At 43.5% G+C, this 15,809-nt stretch overlaps 1 protein-coding gene across 2 annotated transcripts in view; it reads right to left on the reverse strand.

Annotated features, from left to right (window-relative positions):
* Positions 1–15,809, reverse strand: part of TTC27 (tetratricopeptide repeat domain 27) — a 502,742-nt gene that overhangs the window by 404,530 nt on the left and 82,403 nt on the right. For both annotated transcript variants that reach the window (XM_040350814.1, XM_040350813.1), the window contains exon 5: positions 8,419–8,559. In XM_040350814.1, the coding sequence (XP_040206748.1) occupies positions 8,419–8,559 (141 nt within the window). The remainder of the gene's footprint in view (positions 1–8,418; positions 8,560–15,809) is intronic.

A 15,809-nucleotide genomic window follows, 5' to 3' on the forward strand; every position in this document is an offset into this window, starting at 1 on the left:
CTGCTGCTTCTCCTGAGTACGGGGATACCAAAACTGTGATAGGTAGTGATAGGTAGTGAGGAGTGAAATCAAAAATGTATGCCCTTAGAAATCTTGAAGGCGGTGCTCGGTTTTCGGGGCCCCGTACGCGGCTAGGCTCACAAAAAGTCCCACACATGTGGTATTCCCGTACTCAGGAGAAGCAGCAGAATGTATTTTGGGGTGCAATTCCACATATCACCATGGCATGTGTGAGCAATATATCATTTAGTGACAACTTTGTGCAAAAAAAAAATCAGTTTGTCATATTCCCGCAACTTGTGTCAAAATATAAAATATTTCATGGACTCGACATGCCTCTCAGCAAATAGCTTGGGGTGTCTACTTTCCAAAATGGGGTAATTTGGGGGGGTTTTGTGCTATTTTGGCATTTTATGGCCTTCGAAACTGTGATAGGTAGTGAGGAGTGAAATCAAAATTTTACACCCTTAGAAAGCCTGAAGACGGTGATTGGTTTTTGGGGTCCCGTACGCGGCTAGGCTCCCAAAAAGTCTCACACATGTGGTATCCCCGTACTCAGGAGAGGCAGCAGAATGTATTTTGGGGTGTAATTCCATATATGCCCATGGCATGTTTGAGCAATATATCATTTAGTGACAACTTTGTGCAAAAAAAGTTATTTTTCGCGCAACTTGGGTCAAAATATTAAATTTTCCATGGACTCGAGATGCCTCTCAGCAAATAGCTTGGGGTGTCTACTTTCCAAAATGGGGTCATTTGGGGGGGGTTTTGAATAGTCCTGGCATTTTATGCACAACATTTAGAAGCTTATGTCACACATCACCCACTCTTCTAACCACTTGAAGACAAAGCCCTTTCTGACACTGTTTGTTTACATAAAAACATTTTTTTTGCAAGAAAGTTAAGTTGAACCCCCAAACATTATATATTTTTTTAAAGCAAAGGCCCTACAGATTAAAATGGTGGGTGTTGCATTTTTTTTTCCACACAGTATTTGTGCAGCGATTTTTCAAACGAATTTTTTTGGGAAAAAATACACTTTTTTTTATTTTAAAGCACTAAAACACACTATATTGCCCAAATTATTGATGAAATAAAAAAGATGATCTTAGGCCCAGTACATGGATACCAAACATGACATACTTTAAAATTGCGCACAAACGCGCAGTGGCGACAAACTACATACATTTTTAAAAGCCTTTACAGGTTACCACATTAGATTTACAGACGAGGTCTACTGCTAAAATGACTGCCCTCGATCTTCCCTTCGCGATGATACCTCACATGCATGGTGCAATTGCTGTTTACATATGACTCCAGACCGACGCTTGCGTTCGCCTTTGCGCAAGAGCAGGGGGGGTCAGGGATGTATATATATATATATATATATATATATATATATATATATATATATAGCTTTTTTTTTTTTTGTAAACTTTTCCTTACATTTTATTTATTTTTTACCATTTTTATTGTTATCTCAGGGAATGTAAATATCCCTTATGATAGCAATAGTTAGTGACAGGTACTCTTTTTTTTTAAAAATGGGGTCTATTAGACCCTAGATCTTTCCTCTGCCCTCAAAGCATCTGACCACACCAAGATCGTGTGTGATAAAATGCTTTCCCAATTTCCCAATGTCGCTGTTTATATCCGGGGGGGGGGGGACATTCCCTCCCACTGAATGTAAAAGCAGTCTAGAGGCTAATTAGTCGCTAGGACTGCTTTTACATGAAAGCCGACCGCTGGCTGAAAAGAATGATACCAAGATGATACCTAAACCCGCAGGCATCATTCTGGTATAGCCATTCAAAGTCCAGCAACATACCAGTACGTTGATGGTTCTTGTTGGACATGTATTGTAATCTTTTTTTTTTCATGCAGCCTGTTGGCTGAACGAAAAAAAGATTGATCGGTGGATATGCCCACCATTAGAATACCTCCCTTCATCCACCCACTTCTAATGATGGGCATACATGCACCATTTATATATGCCGAAGCATGGGGGCATCCTCCCGCAAAAAAGTTATGCCACGTACACATGGTCAGACTTTTCCACGGGAAAGCCTCCATAGGAATGTCAACCGTATGTACGCGGCATTAGGAGCAAAATCGCTCCTCCGCCCCTAATGCCCCCATGCTTCGGCATATATGCTCTTTTTTTAACTGTGGTGGTGAAATCACCTCCTACGGCGTTGGAGTCGCGGCTTTATATATCGTGGGAGCAAACGCTGTTGCTGTCACGCTAAATAAATCTGCGCTGCAACTGAATGGCGTACCTGCTAAGCAAATTATGGTTAACATTAAAACAAAGTAACATTACAGTATAACAGTAAGATCATACCATACCTGCAAAGAAAATACCAAAAAAAAAACATAGTAAAAAATAAAACATTTTTTAACGCAACCTGTGCCTAAAATATATATATGCCGAAGCATGGGGGCATCCTCCCGCAAAAAAGTTATGCTGCGTACACACGGTCGGACTTTTCCACGGGCAAGCCCCCTGTAGGAATGTCGACCGTATATACGCGGCATTAGGAGCAAAATCCCTCCTCCGCCCCTAATGCCCCCATGCTTCGGCATATATGCTCTTTTTTTAACTGTGGTGGTGAAATCACCTCCTACAGCACTGGAGTCACAGCTTTATATATCGTGGGAGCAAACGCTGTTGCTGTCAAGATAAATAAGTCCGCGCAACAGCTGAATGGCATACCTGAAAACAGTAAAGTAAATTACATACCTGAAAAGCAAGTATGAAAAAACATAACAATAAAACTTTGCAGAATAGAATACAGTAAAAAAGAGCAGAACAATAGAGAGAGAATAGAGAGGGAGAGAACAATAAAACGCCAACTATTTATTTATTTTTTATATTTTTTTTGTGTTTTTACTTTTTTTTTTTTTTTAACCTTTTTTTTTTGTAACTGTAACTGTTCAACTTTTCGGTTCCAGGTTTGGGTCTCTCAAAATGCGATGGCATCTTGGGAGACCATGTGTAAGTGTGCCTAGCCTGTGAAATGTTTTACCCTACGTTAATACTTCACTCGTGTGTGGAAGCGTTCAAAACATTCACCAATACAAAGACCAGGATCGGCAGGACATTGGGGACAAAAATAACGGGTGTCACGCCTAAATCCGGGCTTGCTACAGACACGACATCTTCTTTGGGGGGGTTCGTTGGGTAGGGGTACTCTCGAGGGCATATGAAAAATGCCTCTCATGCAGTCGGCTTACTGCATTTGGTAGGGGATGGTGAGGTGTAGAACCGCCTGGATACAGGAGTTCTGTGATGATCTCCTCCTGGAATTCAAGGAAGGATCCATTCCATCCTGAAGCTTTGTATAAGACAAAGGCATTCAGTAGAGTCAATTGAAATAAATATAGAGACACTTTTTTGTACCAGCGTCTCGCCTTACGGGCAATATGATACGGCGCCATCAACTGGTCGTTGAGGTCCACCCCTACCATATTTTGGTTATATTCGTGGACACCGAGGGGTTTCTCCACAACACCAGACGCCGTACGAATTTGTACTGTCGTGTCTGCATGAAGGGTGGTAAGAACGAAAACATTCTTATTGTCCCACCACTTCACAACGAGCAAATTATTACACTTGCAGCAGGCTCTCGCCCCCAGCTTAAGACGGGAATCTACAAGCCGCTGGGGAAAGTCCCGGTGATTAGGTCGCACGGTGCCACATGCTCCAATCTGACGATCAAACAAGTGACTAAAAAGTGGCACGCTGCTGTAATAATTGTCCACATACAAGTGGTACCCCTTTCCGAATAAGGGTGACACCACGTCCCACACGATCTTGCCAGCGCTCCCCATGTAATCTGGGCATCCTTCCGGCTCTACCTGACTATCTTTGCCCTCATAAACTCTTAAGCTCCATGTGTAGCCTGTTGCCCTGTCACGAAGCTTATAGAGCTTGACCCCGTATCTGGCACGATTGCTGGGAAGGTACTGCTTGAAAGACAAGCGGCCAGAAAATGTAATCAGGGACTCATCAATGCATACAACTTGCTGGGCATTAAACAAGGCTGCATAACGTTCGCTGAAATGGTTTATGAGGGGCCAAATTTTGTAGAGCCGGTCAAATTCAGGCTCCACGTGGACAACAAAGTGCATTGTCACTGAAATGCAAGAACCGCAGGATCGCCTCGTATCCATTCCTGGCCATGTGAGCAGAGAATATGGGCATATTGTGAATTGGATGTGTGGACCAATACATCCGCAACGACGGAAATTGGTGTATGCCCATGCTGATGGTAAGGCCCAGAAAGGTCTTAAATTCGGAAACCGTAAGTGGTTTCCATTCTTTGGCAAGGAGAAACTGGGGATTAGCGGCGATGTAGGTACCAGCATATAAATGACTCTGGTCCACAATAGATCCATAGAGATCTTCCGTGAAATACAGCGAATAAAAATCAAGTGACGTAAAATCAACTGTATCCACCTGAATACCAGGTTGGCCAGTGAATGGGGGAAGTACGGGTTCTGCAGAAGTGGTGGGGACCCAATCAGGATAGGCGAATTCTGCAGGGAGGGCACTATGGGCACGACGGGCCTGTCTTTGTCTTCTTCTTGGTGGCAGCGGGACACTACTTGTTCTTGCCACCTTTCCAGCGTGAACTGCACTTATGGGACTCGCTACGTCACCACGTGATACTGCAGTGCTGGATGAATGACCAGGGTGTACTGGGCTGCAGGTGCTTGTCAGTTCACCAGAAGAAATTGCGGCGCTAGTACTTCTCTGCTCCACGCAAGGGTCCTGCGGTTCTTGCTGCTCAACAACATCAGAACGGGGTCGGGTATGCCTGGCCTTAGCAGGGACCACAACTTCGTCGTCAGAGCTATCTTGCATGGAGCCGCTGTTGTAAACGGGTTCGTATTCTGAGCCAGAATCTGACAGATGCGTGAACTCCTCCTCTTCACTATCTGTCATGCTCATGAACTCGTAGGCCTGCTTACTATTGTACATTCGCTTTGCCATTTTGGGCTCTAAATTTAGTGGTACAATAGTAAGGATTCACAGGTAAAAAAAGCACCTGACTGTAGAAAAGCAAACGTAGAAAACGCTTCCAAAAAAAACTGTTAGCGATCGCAGGGATCATGCCTGTCTCTGCGAACGCTGCAGTTATGTGTGTTGTGTTTTGTAAGTGACAGTGATCGATCGATACTGCACTTGGGTGGGTTGGGCTGGGCTGGGAGGCAAAATGCAGGTGCTAGCGGGTATCTGGGCTGATCCTGCTAACAATGCGTTTTTGGGAACCCTAAACTGCTGGGTAGGCTAGTATAGATCTGATCAGATCAGATATTGATCTGTTCAGATACTATACCACTAAGGGGGGTGTATGCTTTGCGAGTGGGTGTAAGCGTTACTGGCACTAACCTAACGCTGCCTGGGGCGACGCAGACCCTGACTGGCGCTAAAATTTAATTGATATCACCCGCCGGGCATCCGATCAGGGGGTTAAACCTTTATTGGGTTATATACGGCGGGTGCCCGGATGCTTTAAACAGCAAACTAACTAACCAGCATCAACCTTAACACTTATACGGTGAATACTGGTGAAAGGGTTAACTAGGGGGCAATCAAGGGGTTAAAACCTTTATTAGGTAATATATGGGGGTACCTGACGCTTTCTAAAAACCTGGCGGCGAACCTAAAATAACTAAATAGCGAACTGGCTAGCCTGCGTCACCAGTCAGACTTATACGGTGATCACTGGTGAAAGGGTTAACTCTAGGGGCAATCAGGGGTTAAAACCTTTATTTATGGGAGTACCTAACGCTATAGAAACCTAGAAAACTAGCTACCTAGCGGCAACAGTGACACTAATACAGCGATCAGAAAACCGATCGCTTAGTGACACTGGCAATAGGGGGGTGAAAGGGTTAACTAGGGCGGTGATCAAGGGGTTAAACCTTTATTAGGGGGGGTAGGGGGCTACCCTGGACCTAAAGGGGCCTAAAGCTAACTGCCCTAACACTTTTTTCTGTCACAAATGACACTAAATGCAGTGATCAGAAAAAAAAAGATCACTGCAATCAGTGACACTGTGACAGGGGGCTGGGGGGTGATCTGGGGGGGTTATGTGCCTATGTGTGACTGTGTCAGTGTGCTGTTGGTGCAACTCACAGTTACGATGTCTTCTCTCCTCTGGATCTGGACGAAAAAGACCGCCAGAGGAGAGATGACATCACTTCCTCCCTGCCTGTGTTTACACTTACACAGGCAGGGCGGGCAGAGGAGGAAGCGGATTCGCTGGGAGCAATCGCGAGGGGGTGGTTAGAAACGAATAGCCGCCCCCTCATCCCGGATCGCTCCCACACGCTTAACGACCGCCGTTTGTACCGGGGGGGGGTCCCGATCGGACCCCCGACCCACGTCGTTCTGCCTGTCCGTGCCATTCTGCCGATGTATAAGTACAGGCGGCGGTCGTTAAGTGGTTAAATAGCCAATGTGTCATGCTTCCCGGATCTGTATTAAAAAAAAAAAAAAAAAAAAGGCTCAGCCTAAAATGCTTGGGCCTATTTTTTGTCCCAGTCGCCTGGTGTCCTATAGGAAATGTTGATTGTGAAAGGAAAGTAAAAGGTTTTCTGACAAATCTGTTGGGGTGCACTTATTTATGCACAGCACTGTATAAGCATCTGCCTTTTACAGGGTCATTTTAGGCTTAGTTAGAGCCTGGAGTTCCACTTTCAGATAATTTAGATCTTATATGGGATGTCTGTCACAGCAAATCTGCAATAAAATTACTAAATAAAATGCCTGTAGAGGGAGGCAGAAAAGCCCCCGATTTTGCGGTCACATATGTTCTATGGCAGGGGTCTCCAAACTATGGCCCGCGGGCCACATACGGCCGCCAGGCCATTTCTTCCGGCCCGCGGCGTGAATCCTTAGTTCCCCTGTTAGTTGTGGAACCTGCGCTGCATATTCGCCCCAGGCAATAAGCAGCGCAGGTCCCGCAATCCCTTCCGGCGTCTCACTGTTGGCTGCTGGGACCACGGCATCCCAGCAGCCAATGAGGTGTTTAGTGCAGACCCGTTGCCGCCTCCCTGCTCCCGCCTCGCTGTTAACCAGTAACGAGTGTGTAATACCAGCGGGGCGGGAGTCGGGAGGTGCAGCAGGTCTGCAAAGCAAGTGATGGAGACGCGCTGGACACATGCAAGGAGGGGGGCTGACTCCTATGGGGACACAAATGTGGGGGGGGGGGGCTGACTCTTATGGGGACACAAATGTGGGGGGGTTGATAACTCTTATGGCTCTGATGGGGACACAAATATGTGGGGGCTGATGACTCTGATGGGGACACACGTGGGGGGGGGGGGTTTGTAGACTGATGGGGTCACAAATTTTGGGGGGGCTGATGACTCTGGGGACACCAATGTGGGGGGGGGTTTGACTGATGAGGACACAAATGTGGGGGTGCTGGTGTCTCTTTTGGGGACACAAGCATGTGAGGAGGGGGGCTGATGGCTCGAATGGCGACACAAATATGCAGAAGGGGAGGTGATGGCTCTGATGGGGACACAAATATGCAGGCGGGGGTGGGCTGTGATGGAAACACAAATGTGCAGGGAGATAAGGATGAATGATGGGGGGGCTCTAATGGGCACACCAATTTGTGGGGATAGCCTGATGAGTGATGGGGACACAGATGGATGGGGACACAGATGGATGGGGACACGGGTGTAAAGCCTCATGCACGCTGGAAGTTTAGCCCCACTGCATGATGCTCCAGCGTTTAGGTGCCAGCAAAGAATATAGGAGCACCATCCAGTCCTGCTGTCAGCAGTAAGTCAAATTCTATTCTATTCTTCTACTGTGCATTCATTTATAAATTATTTTTCCGGCCCGCGAATATGTGTAAAATATAGAATGTGGCCCTCGAAGTAAAAAGTTTGGAGACCCCTGTTCTATGGCAATGAGATCCCCCTGTGGCTGAATTTCCAGGCTCACCTATCTAGTGGGGATTATGCTGCTTTTTTTTTCTTACAAATAAATGTTGGTGACAGTAACTAGTGTAAATAGTTCTTTGGGCATAAAGAAATTTTTTTTTTCCTTAGTTCTTTAGTAAATATAGAGAATATAAGTAAAACATTTAAAAAAACAAAAAACAAATCTAAACCATGCATAGCTATACACTGTGTGTACTTGTTAATATATGGAACCAATTTTATGATATAATACGATTTCTTTATTACACAAATGCTTACACCCAGAGGGTCATGCATACTGAGAGTTTATGTCCATGAACATGTATTTAATTTACTGTGTGGATTAAGTACATATTAAAATTAGAACTAGAAACATTATGTTGGCCATTTGGAGAATGCCTAAATGAACAACTGACAATATGCAATCATCTATGCCGAACACGTCTTCAGACACAGATCATTTCTTACCTGGAATGCTATAAGTTTGTTCCTCAGGTTCACAAGGATTACTCTGGCCAGCACTAAGAAGATTGGATTGGCTGTCAAGCTGTAGACTGATTCTCCATCAAGAACAAGCGTGCTCAGAATTGCAACACACAACGCTTTGCTCTGGAAAACATTGAAAAATACAAATCAGTTAAACCTGAAGAATGCAACTATAACACATACTGTAGCTGTTGAACTTGAAACTTAAAGCAGAGCTCCAGTCCCTGAAGTTAAATTTAAAAGTCAGCAGCTACAAAAACTGTAACTGCTTACTTTTAATAAACAGCCACTCACCTGTCCCACGATCTAGCTGTGTGCTCACCCCAGTCAGTATCACCCGCTGTCTTCTTTCCCTGTGTCCTCACCAGCATCTTCACTATGGGCATCGGGCTGCGACAGCTTGCGGCTTCACAGCCGGGTGCCCACTGCACCTGAGCGAGCGATGCTGCACTCTGACTGGTCCCTACGTTTCCTGGGACTGGTTAGGTCTCCCAGAAGACTTCAGGAGGGAAGGGGGGAGAACTTCCGCTTCCAATCGCAGAAGTCGGAGCGGGTACCTGTCCAAATTGGGTACCCGCTCCCCCCACCCCTCCCGCTTCCCATTAGCTTAATTTCAGAAACAGGAGCTGGGAAGGAGGACTTAAAGTGGAACTTCTCTTATGGTTGCATAAGTGCGCACACCCTAAAACTAATACTTTGTTGAAGGACCTTTTGATTTTTTTACAGCACTCAGTCTTTTTGGGTATGAGTCTATCAGCATGGCACATCTTGACTTGGCAATATGTGCCCACTCTTCTTTGTAAAAACACTCCAAACCTGTCAGATTGTGAGGGCATCTCCTATGCACAGCCCTCTTCAGATCACCCCACAGATTTTCAATGGGATTCAGGTCTTGGCTTTGGCTGAGCCATTCCAAAAATGTAATCTTCTTCTGGTGAAGCCATTCCTTTGTTGATTTGGATGTATGCTTTGGGTCATTGTCATACTGAAAGAATGAAGTTCCTCTTCATGTTCAGCTTTCTAGCAGAAGCCTGAAGGTTTTGTGCCAATATTGTCTGGTATTGGGAACCGTTTATAATTCCCTCTACCTTGACTAAGGCATGTGTTCCAGCTGAAGAAAAACATCCACCATGCTTCACTGTGGGTATGGTGTTCTTTTGGTAATGGGCAGTGTTTCTGAGCCAAAAATATCTTTTGGCATTATGGCCAAAAAGTTCAACCTTGGTTTCTTTCATCAGACCATAATACATTTTCCCACGTGCCTTTGGGAGACTTTAGATGTGTTTTTGCAAAATTTAGCCAGGTTTGGGTGTTTTTCTTCGTAAGAAAAGGCTACCATCTTGCCACTCTACCCCATAGCCCAGACATATGAAGAATATGGGAGATTGTTGTCACATGTACCACACAGCCAGTACTTGCCAGATATTCCTGCAGCTCCTTTAATGTTGCTGTAGGCTTCTTAGTTTTCTTCTTGTCTTTTCATACATTTTTAAGGGACATCCAGTTCTTGGTAAGGTAACTGTTTTGTGCCATATTATCTCTACTTGATGATAACTGTCTTCACTGTGTTCCATGGTATATCTAATGCCATGGAAATTATTTTGTATCCTTTTCCGGACTACTTTTTAACAATGAGATCCCTCTGATGCTTTGGAAGCTCTCTGCGGACCATGGCTTTTGCTGTAGGATGTGACTTCGAAAATGTCAGGAAAAAAATACTAGAATAGCTAAACTTTATTTGGGGTTAATCAGAGGCACGGAGTTTGAATGTGATTGCTTAATTCTGAACACAGCTGCATCCCTAGTTATAAGAGGGTGTGCACAATTATGCATTCACATTTTATTTATTTTTTACTCTCTCCCCCCAAATTTCAGTTTGTTTTTCAAAGGAGTTGTACAGTTTACATTAAAGGTGGAAACCGTTCTGCAACAATTTATCTTTGTCTCATTTTTTTGCATTACAGAAACCTGACATTTTAACAGAGGTGTGTAGATGTTTTATATCCACTGTACCAGTAGGGAATCTTGGACAATTTGATGTAGTTGCTTTACCTCAGAAGTACAGTTTTAAAGGAGTGTAGTGGGCTCTATGGATGATAAATAATTGAGTCAAACACTGTGTGGAGGATAAGGAAATGTTATGGTTGGCACTAGCAGGAATTTTCACCTAGAGGGATCCTCATTTTTAGTTTGCAGAGGATAAGGATACCTTAAATACATTTTTCAAAGCTTGCCCCCATTCCTAATCACTAAGTGTCTCTAGAGCTCTACCCCACGTCCAAAACTACCCTCATGCTATATGCATTGCATATATCTTCTCTTTTCCATGACACACATTGGCCGCTGAGAGCCGTCTTAGGAGTCAGGAGGAGGTGTTTTATCAGCCCACACATCCAGCTGCGATCAGTATCTCTGTTAGCTGTTTGGACAAAAAGCCGTGAGGTGAGCTGCTAGCACACTCAATAGGTGTCATCACTGAAGATTTCATTTGTGCACGTTGCATTTTTGGTGGAGGGGTTTCATCTAGGACACTGTTCTATGGAGGAATTACTGGACTGCTAGATTTGATCCTTATTTATGGACAGGACTTCCTCACATGTGTGATTTTTGATAGTTTTGCACTTTTTTTTCCCAATTATTTATGCTAGTTTTGGTGTTTGTATATGTACTAGCCATCTTTACAGGATGATATGTGTTTGTTCACTTTCATCTGTATTGTTCATTGTAGTATCATCAGATACCTTTTTTTTTTCCTCTCACTGTTTAGTTTACCCACGATCCCTTTACTTTGCATTCCCTTTTCACTTCCACCTTCCCATTCCCTCCCCCACAGCGCAGTTACCATACTTTACATTATTATCACTTTTTCTGTTAGGATCAGATCCACAGGTGCTGCTGACAGCGCCGGAGTTCTCTATTTCTATATTAGGAGTAGGGAGTTTACATATTGGGTCCACTGCCTCCCTGTGGGTACCCCTGATGCCATCCAATGTTGTGCAATAAGTTTTCTCGCCAGGTACAATCTAGTTATCATAAGATATTTTCCTTTTGAAAATAGCTTGGCATCTATAGCACCAAGTAGGTACACCAGGGGATCTAAAGGGACTGGTACCTGAGCCGATCTATTTATACATACTGAGTATCTTGTTGAACAGTGGTCCAAATCCTATCAAATAGAATGCAGGATATCTACTTTTTTTTATAAAAATGGTAAGCAACTATTGACTGCACAGTGCCTCTTCCAAACTCTGGAACGCTCTACTTCAATTTGTCCGGCTATCTCCTACTCTGGCCATCTTTAGGCAATCCTATTGTACAACTTGACCCAGTCTATTAGATAGTAATCCCTCATGAGCAGGGCCTTCTTAACCCTCTCATATTTTATTGCATTGTAAATGTACTGTCTCCCTTTATACTGTAAAGTGTTGTGCAAACTGTCGTCGCTATATAAATCCTGTATAATAATAAAGAGATGCTGTGTCTATATGTCAGGATCAGTATGGTACAGGAATCACTGGAAAGCAGTACTGTTTTTTTATTTGAAAATAACCCAAGAGTATTAAGACTTCCGTGTGCTTAGGTCTCCTTAAGCTATATCTCCTCTACTTTCCCAGCCCAATACCCTCCAGCATCAACAAAGCCAAATAAAAATAGGTTTTCTGAGGGAAGACCTAGCTTGGCTTGTCTCTTCCTATAAAATAAGACTGATGCCTTTAGCAATGTTGTAGATTTATAGCACACAGTAATATTACAGAGTGAAAAATCACACACCAGAGAGAACAATGCAGCCTCATCACACTGACATTTGTTATATTTGTTTTTTCTATTTAATAGAAATTGTATAGCAATATTTCCTTTAAGTACACACTTATGACATTCTTGATTTTAAAAAATATAGTTGAGAATCAACACAAAAGATAGAACCATAACCCAGCTATTGACAAAACACCATTTCCTGTGATGCTTAGCTGCGTAATTAGTTTTAGACATGAGCACTATTACTGCATTTAGGTGAAGATAACAGCTTGAGACCAGACCTATTATGAAAAAATAAAACTATTACCTACATGCCAGCTTTAAGCTTAAAGCTATTTCAATGTGTAAAATAAACGTAAAGTTTGGTGTAAAGAGCCCTGCCCCACAAACTGTATGCAGCTGATACATTAAGAAAAATGACAAACTACTGAGCCACTACTTTAATCAGCAGCAACGTTCCTAGTCTGCTGATCATGTGAAATCTGCAATCTTTCTTCTCCCCAGTCAGGGCAGATATTACTCTCTGTGCAATAAACATAATGGGCCGGATTCAGAAACAAGATACGCCGGCGTATCTCTTGATACGCCGTCGTATCTCTGAGTCCGGCCGGTCGTATCTATGCGCCCGATTCAGAGAATCAGTTACGCATAGATATCCCTAAGATCCGACTGGTGTAAGTGTCTTACACCGTCGTATCTTAGGCTGCATATTCTCGCTGGCCTCTAGGTGGCGCTTCCGTATAGTCACGCGAGGAATATGCAAATTAGTATTTACGCCAATTCAGAAACGAACGACCGCCGCTTTTTTTTTACGTCGTTTGCGTTCGGCTTTTTCCGGCGTAAAGTTACCCCTGCTATATGAGGGGTATGTGCGGCGTATCCTATGTTAAGTATTGCCGTCATTCCCGCATCGAATTTTTTAAATTTTACGTTGTTTGCGTAAGTCGTTCGCGAATAGGGCTGGATGTCATTTACGTTCACGTCGAATCCAATACGTCCTTGCGGCGTACTTTGGCACAATGCACACTGGGATATTATACGGACGGTGCATGCGCCGTTCAAAAAAAACGTCAAAAACGCGGGGTCAAGTAAAATTTAAATACAACACGCCCCCAACATCCCCATTTGAATTAGGCGGCCTTACGCCGCAACACATACATTATGCCGGAAGAAAGATGCGCTCAGGTATCTGAATCTAGCCCAATATTTGAGAAGGCACAAGAAACTAGGCAGTATGTTCTCCTAGGCTTGTTACAGTCAAATAGTTATCTGCCAAATACTGATAACTTTGAATATTTAACGCTAATAAAACTGAAAGATTTCAGTTTCTGGTATGCACAGGGTATCAAACACATGTACCAGCTGTATATTCCTGTAGACGTTATTAAAATGTATGTAGTGAAGGACCCTGCATTTTTCCTTCTGCACCACCACCAGTTTTCGAGCAAAGTCTACTAGCGATCATATTCTACCTCTCCTGCTTACAGCAGCGAAGAGGTATATCCCGCTTTTTTGGAAACAGACACAGCCACTGTCTATTGCCATTGGGGTGAAGAAAGTAGTTGAACTCAATGAGATGGAAGATTTGGTGGCTACAGAGAAAGGCATCCAGGAGAAATTCCTAAAGAAGTGGTTCTATTGGCACAAATTTGTTTTGGGACATTGGCGGATAGATTGATCCCTCCTTTTCCTTTAGTACTTTAAAATGAGTTTGACTTTCCAAAAAATATTCTTTCAAACCTGCAACTGAGTCATGTCTTAGCAGCCCACTTCCAAGCTCAAACCAACACTGCAACAGAACCCAGTACTATCGCTGCTAATACAAACAGGTACTGAAAGAGGACTTCTTTGGTCTTATCTAGAGGTCGACCGATATGGGTTTTTCTCTGGCCGATGCCGATATTTAGAAATCGTGGCAGCCGATGGCCAATATATGATGCCAATTTTTTTGGACCGATATGTTAGGCCCAATTTATTTTTTTCCCCTTCATCTCATAAAATCGAACAGTTAAGTAATAAGTGATACAGAAAATGTCTAAAAATAAACATTTATTAAACACAACAAGCCTCCAATCAGTGCACTTGTATGTATAATTTAGATTGCTGATGTCCCAGCATTCACCGCTCTATCCCATGCATGTGCAGTGTTGACGGTGACGGCAAGCGGCGCCGTCAACACTACACGGTTGCCATCACAACGGCCAGTGTACTGAAAAGGTCACGCCCCGTTGTGACGACATCCACGTGTCAAATCACGCGAGAGTGCTTCTGGTGGGCTAGAGAATCGTCTCCTGGGCAGCGTCACACTGAGCTCCCAGGAGACACTGGGGCGATCGCAGCTAAAGCGACACGCCCACTCCCGCGGGAGCAAAACCAGGAAGTGCCTGGTTCTTTTAACAAAAACAAGGTATGGAATTGATATTACATTTTTTGGACAGCGAACTTTCTATATAGACACTAAGCCCGTGTGATTAACCTTGACTTTAAAATCCGGGTGAACCTCCGCTTTAAATGAGTGGATGTGGGGAAACCTCTGGCTGTGAACCGTATACTCCGAGGTTTCGTGAGGATAGATATTTTCCAACCAAAAGAAATATAATGGACTATAGTGTAATAACATCTAAATTAGTTTAATTAGGTAAGAAAGGTAACACTAACAAACGTTTAAAAAGTTGCATAAAATTCCAAGCAAGCCGGCTACGGTGCAAAGCACGTACCTCCTCAGATGCGTTTTGTCATAACTGACATTCTCTATCATTCTTCTTGAGAATGTCACTTATGACGAAACGCGTCTGAGGAGGTATGTGCTTGCGTCACCAAGCCATCTCGTCGAGGAGGGAGCTTTGCACCGTAGGAATTCTATGCAACTTTTTAAACTTTTGTTTGTAAGTGTTACCTTTCTTACCTAATTAAACCAGTTTAGATGGCATTACACTATAGTCCATTATCTTTCTTTTGGTTGGAAAATATCTATCCCCACGAGACCTACAGAGTATACGGTTCACAGCCGGAGGTTCCCCTGCATCCACTTATCTAGCAGTCCCCAGCCTGGCTTCAATTGGAGAATATTTGTCAGCATTTTTCTGCCTTCTGTGTCAGTCATCTGGTAAGGAGATATTTTGCACAGTGGTGGTGCACACTGCGGATCATTTACTTGGTGTGTTTTGATGGTCATCTGTTCAGGACACTTTTTGGTTTATTTATCTGCCGTTTGGTAAGGAGGCTCTTCATGCGGTGGTGGTACACTTGTATGCGATCTAGTCACTGGGTGGCAGTTGATAGTTTTTTATTTTTCATACTGTAAGTTTAATGGTTAGATCTTTAATCATTGGATTTGACAATATTACGCTATGGTATAATTTTTTTTCTCTTTTGGGTTAATCACTAATCATCACTTGCAGAGTAGGGCCGAAACAACTAATCGATTAATCGAAAAAAATGCAAATCACAGCAAAATTCCTTTTTTTTAACGTTATTAACCGATTAATCGAAACAATAATCGACCAACTAATCGATTATGAAAATAATCGTTAGTTGCAGCCCTATTGCAGAGCCAACTTTAATTCCACCTAGAGACCTTTAACCACATACTGGGGAGTTTGTGTAATCCCACAAAC

The sequence above is a fragment of the Rana temporaria genome, chromosome 4 (assembly GCF_905171775.1).
Source record: "Rana temporaria chromosome 4, aRanTem1.1, whole genome shotgun sequence".
NCBI classification, from domain to species: domain Eukaryota; kingdom Metazoa; phylum Chordata; class Amphibia; order Anura; family Ranidae; genus Rana; species Rana temporaria.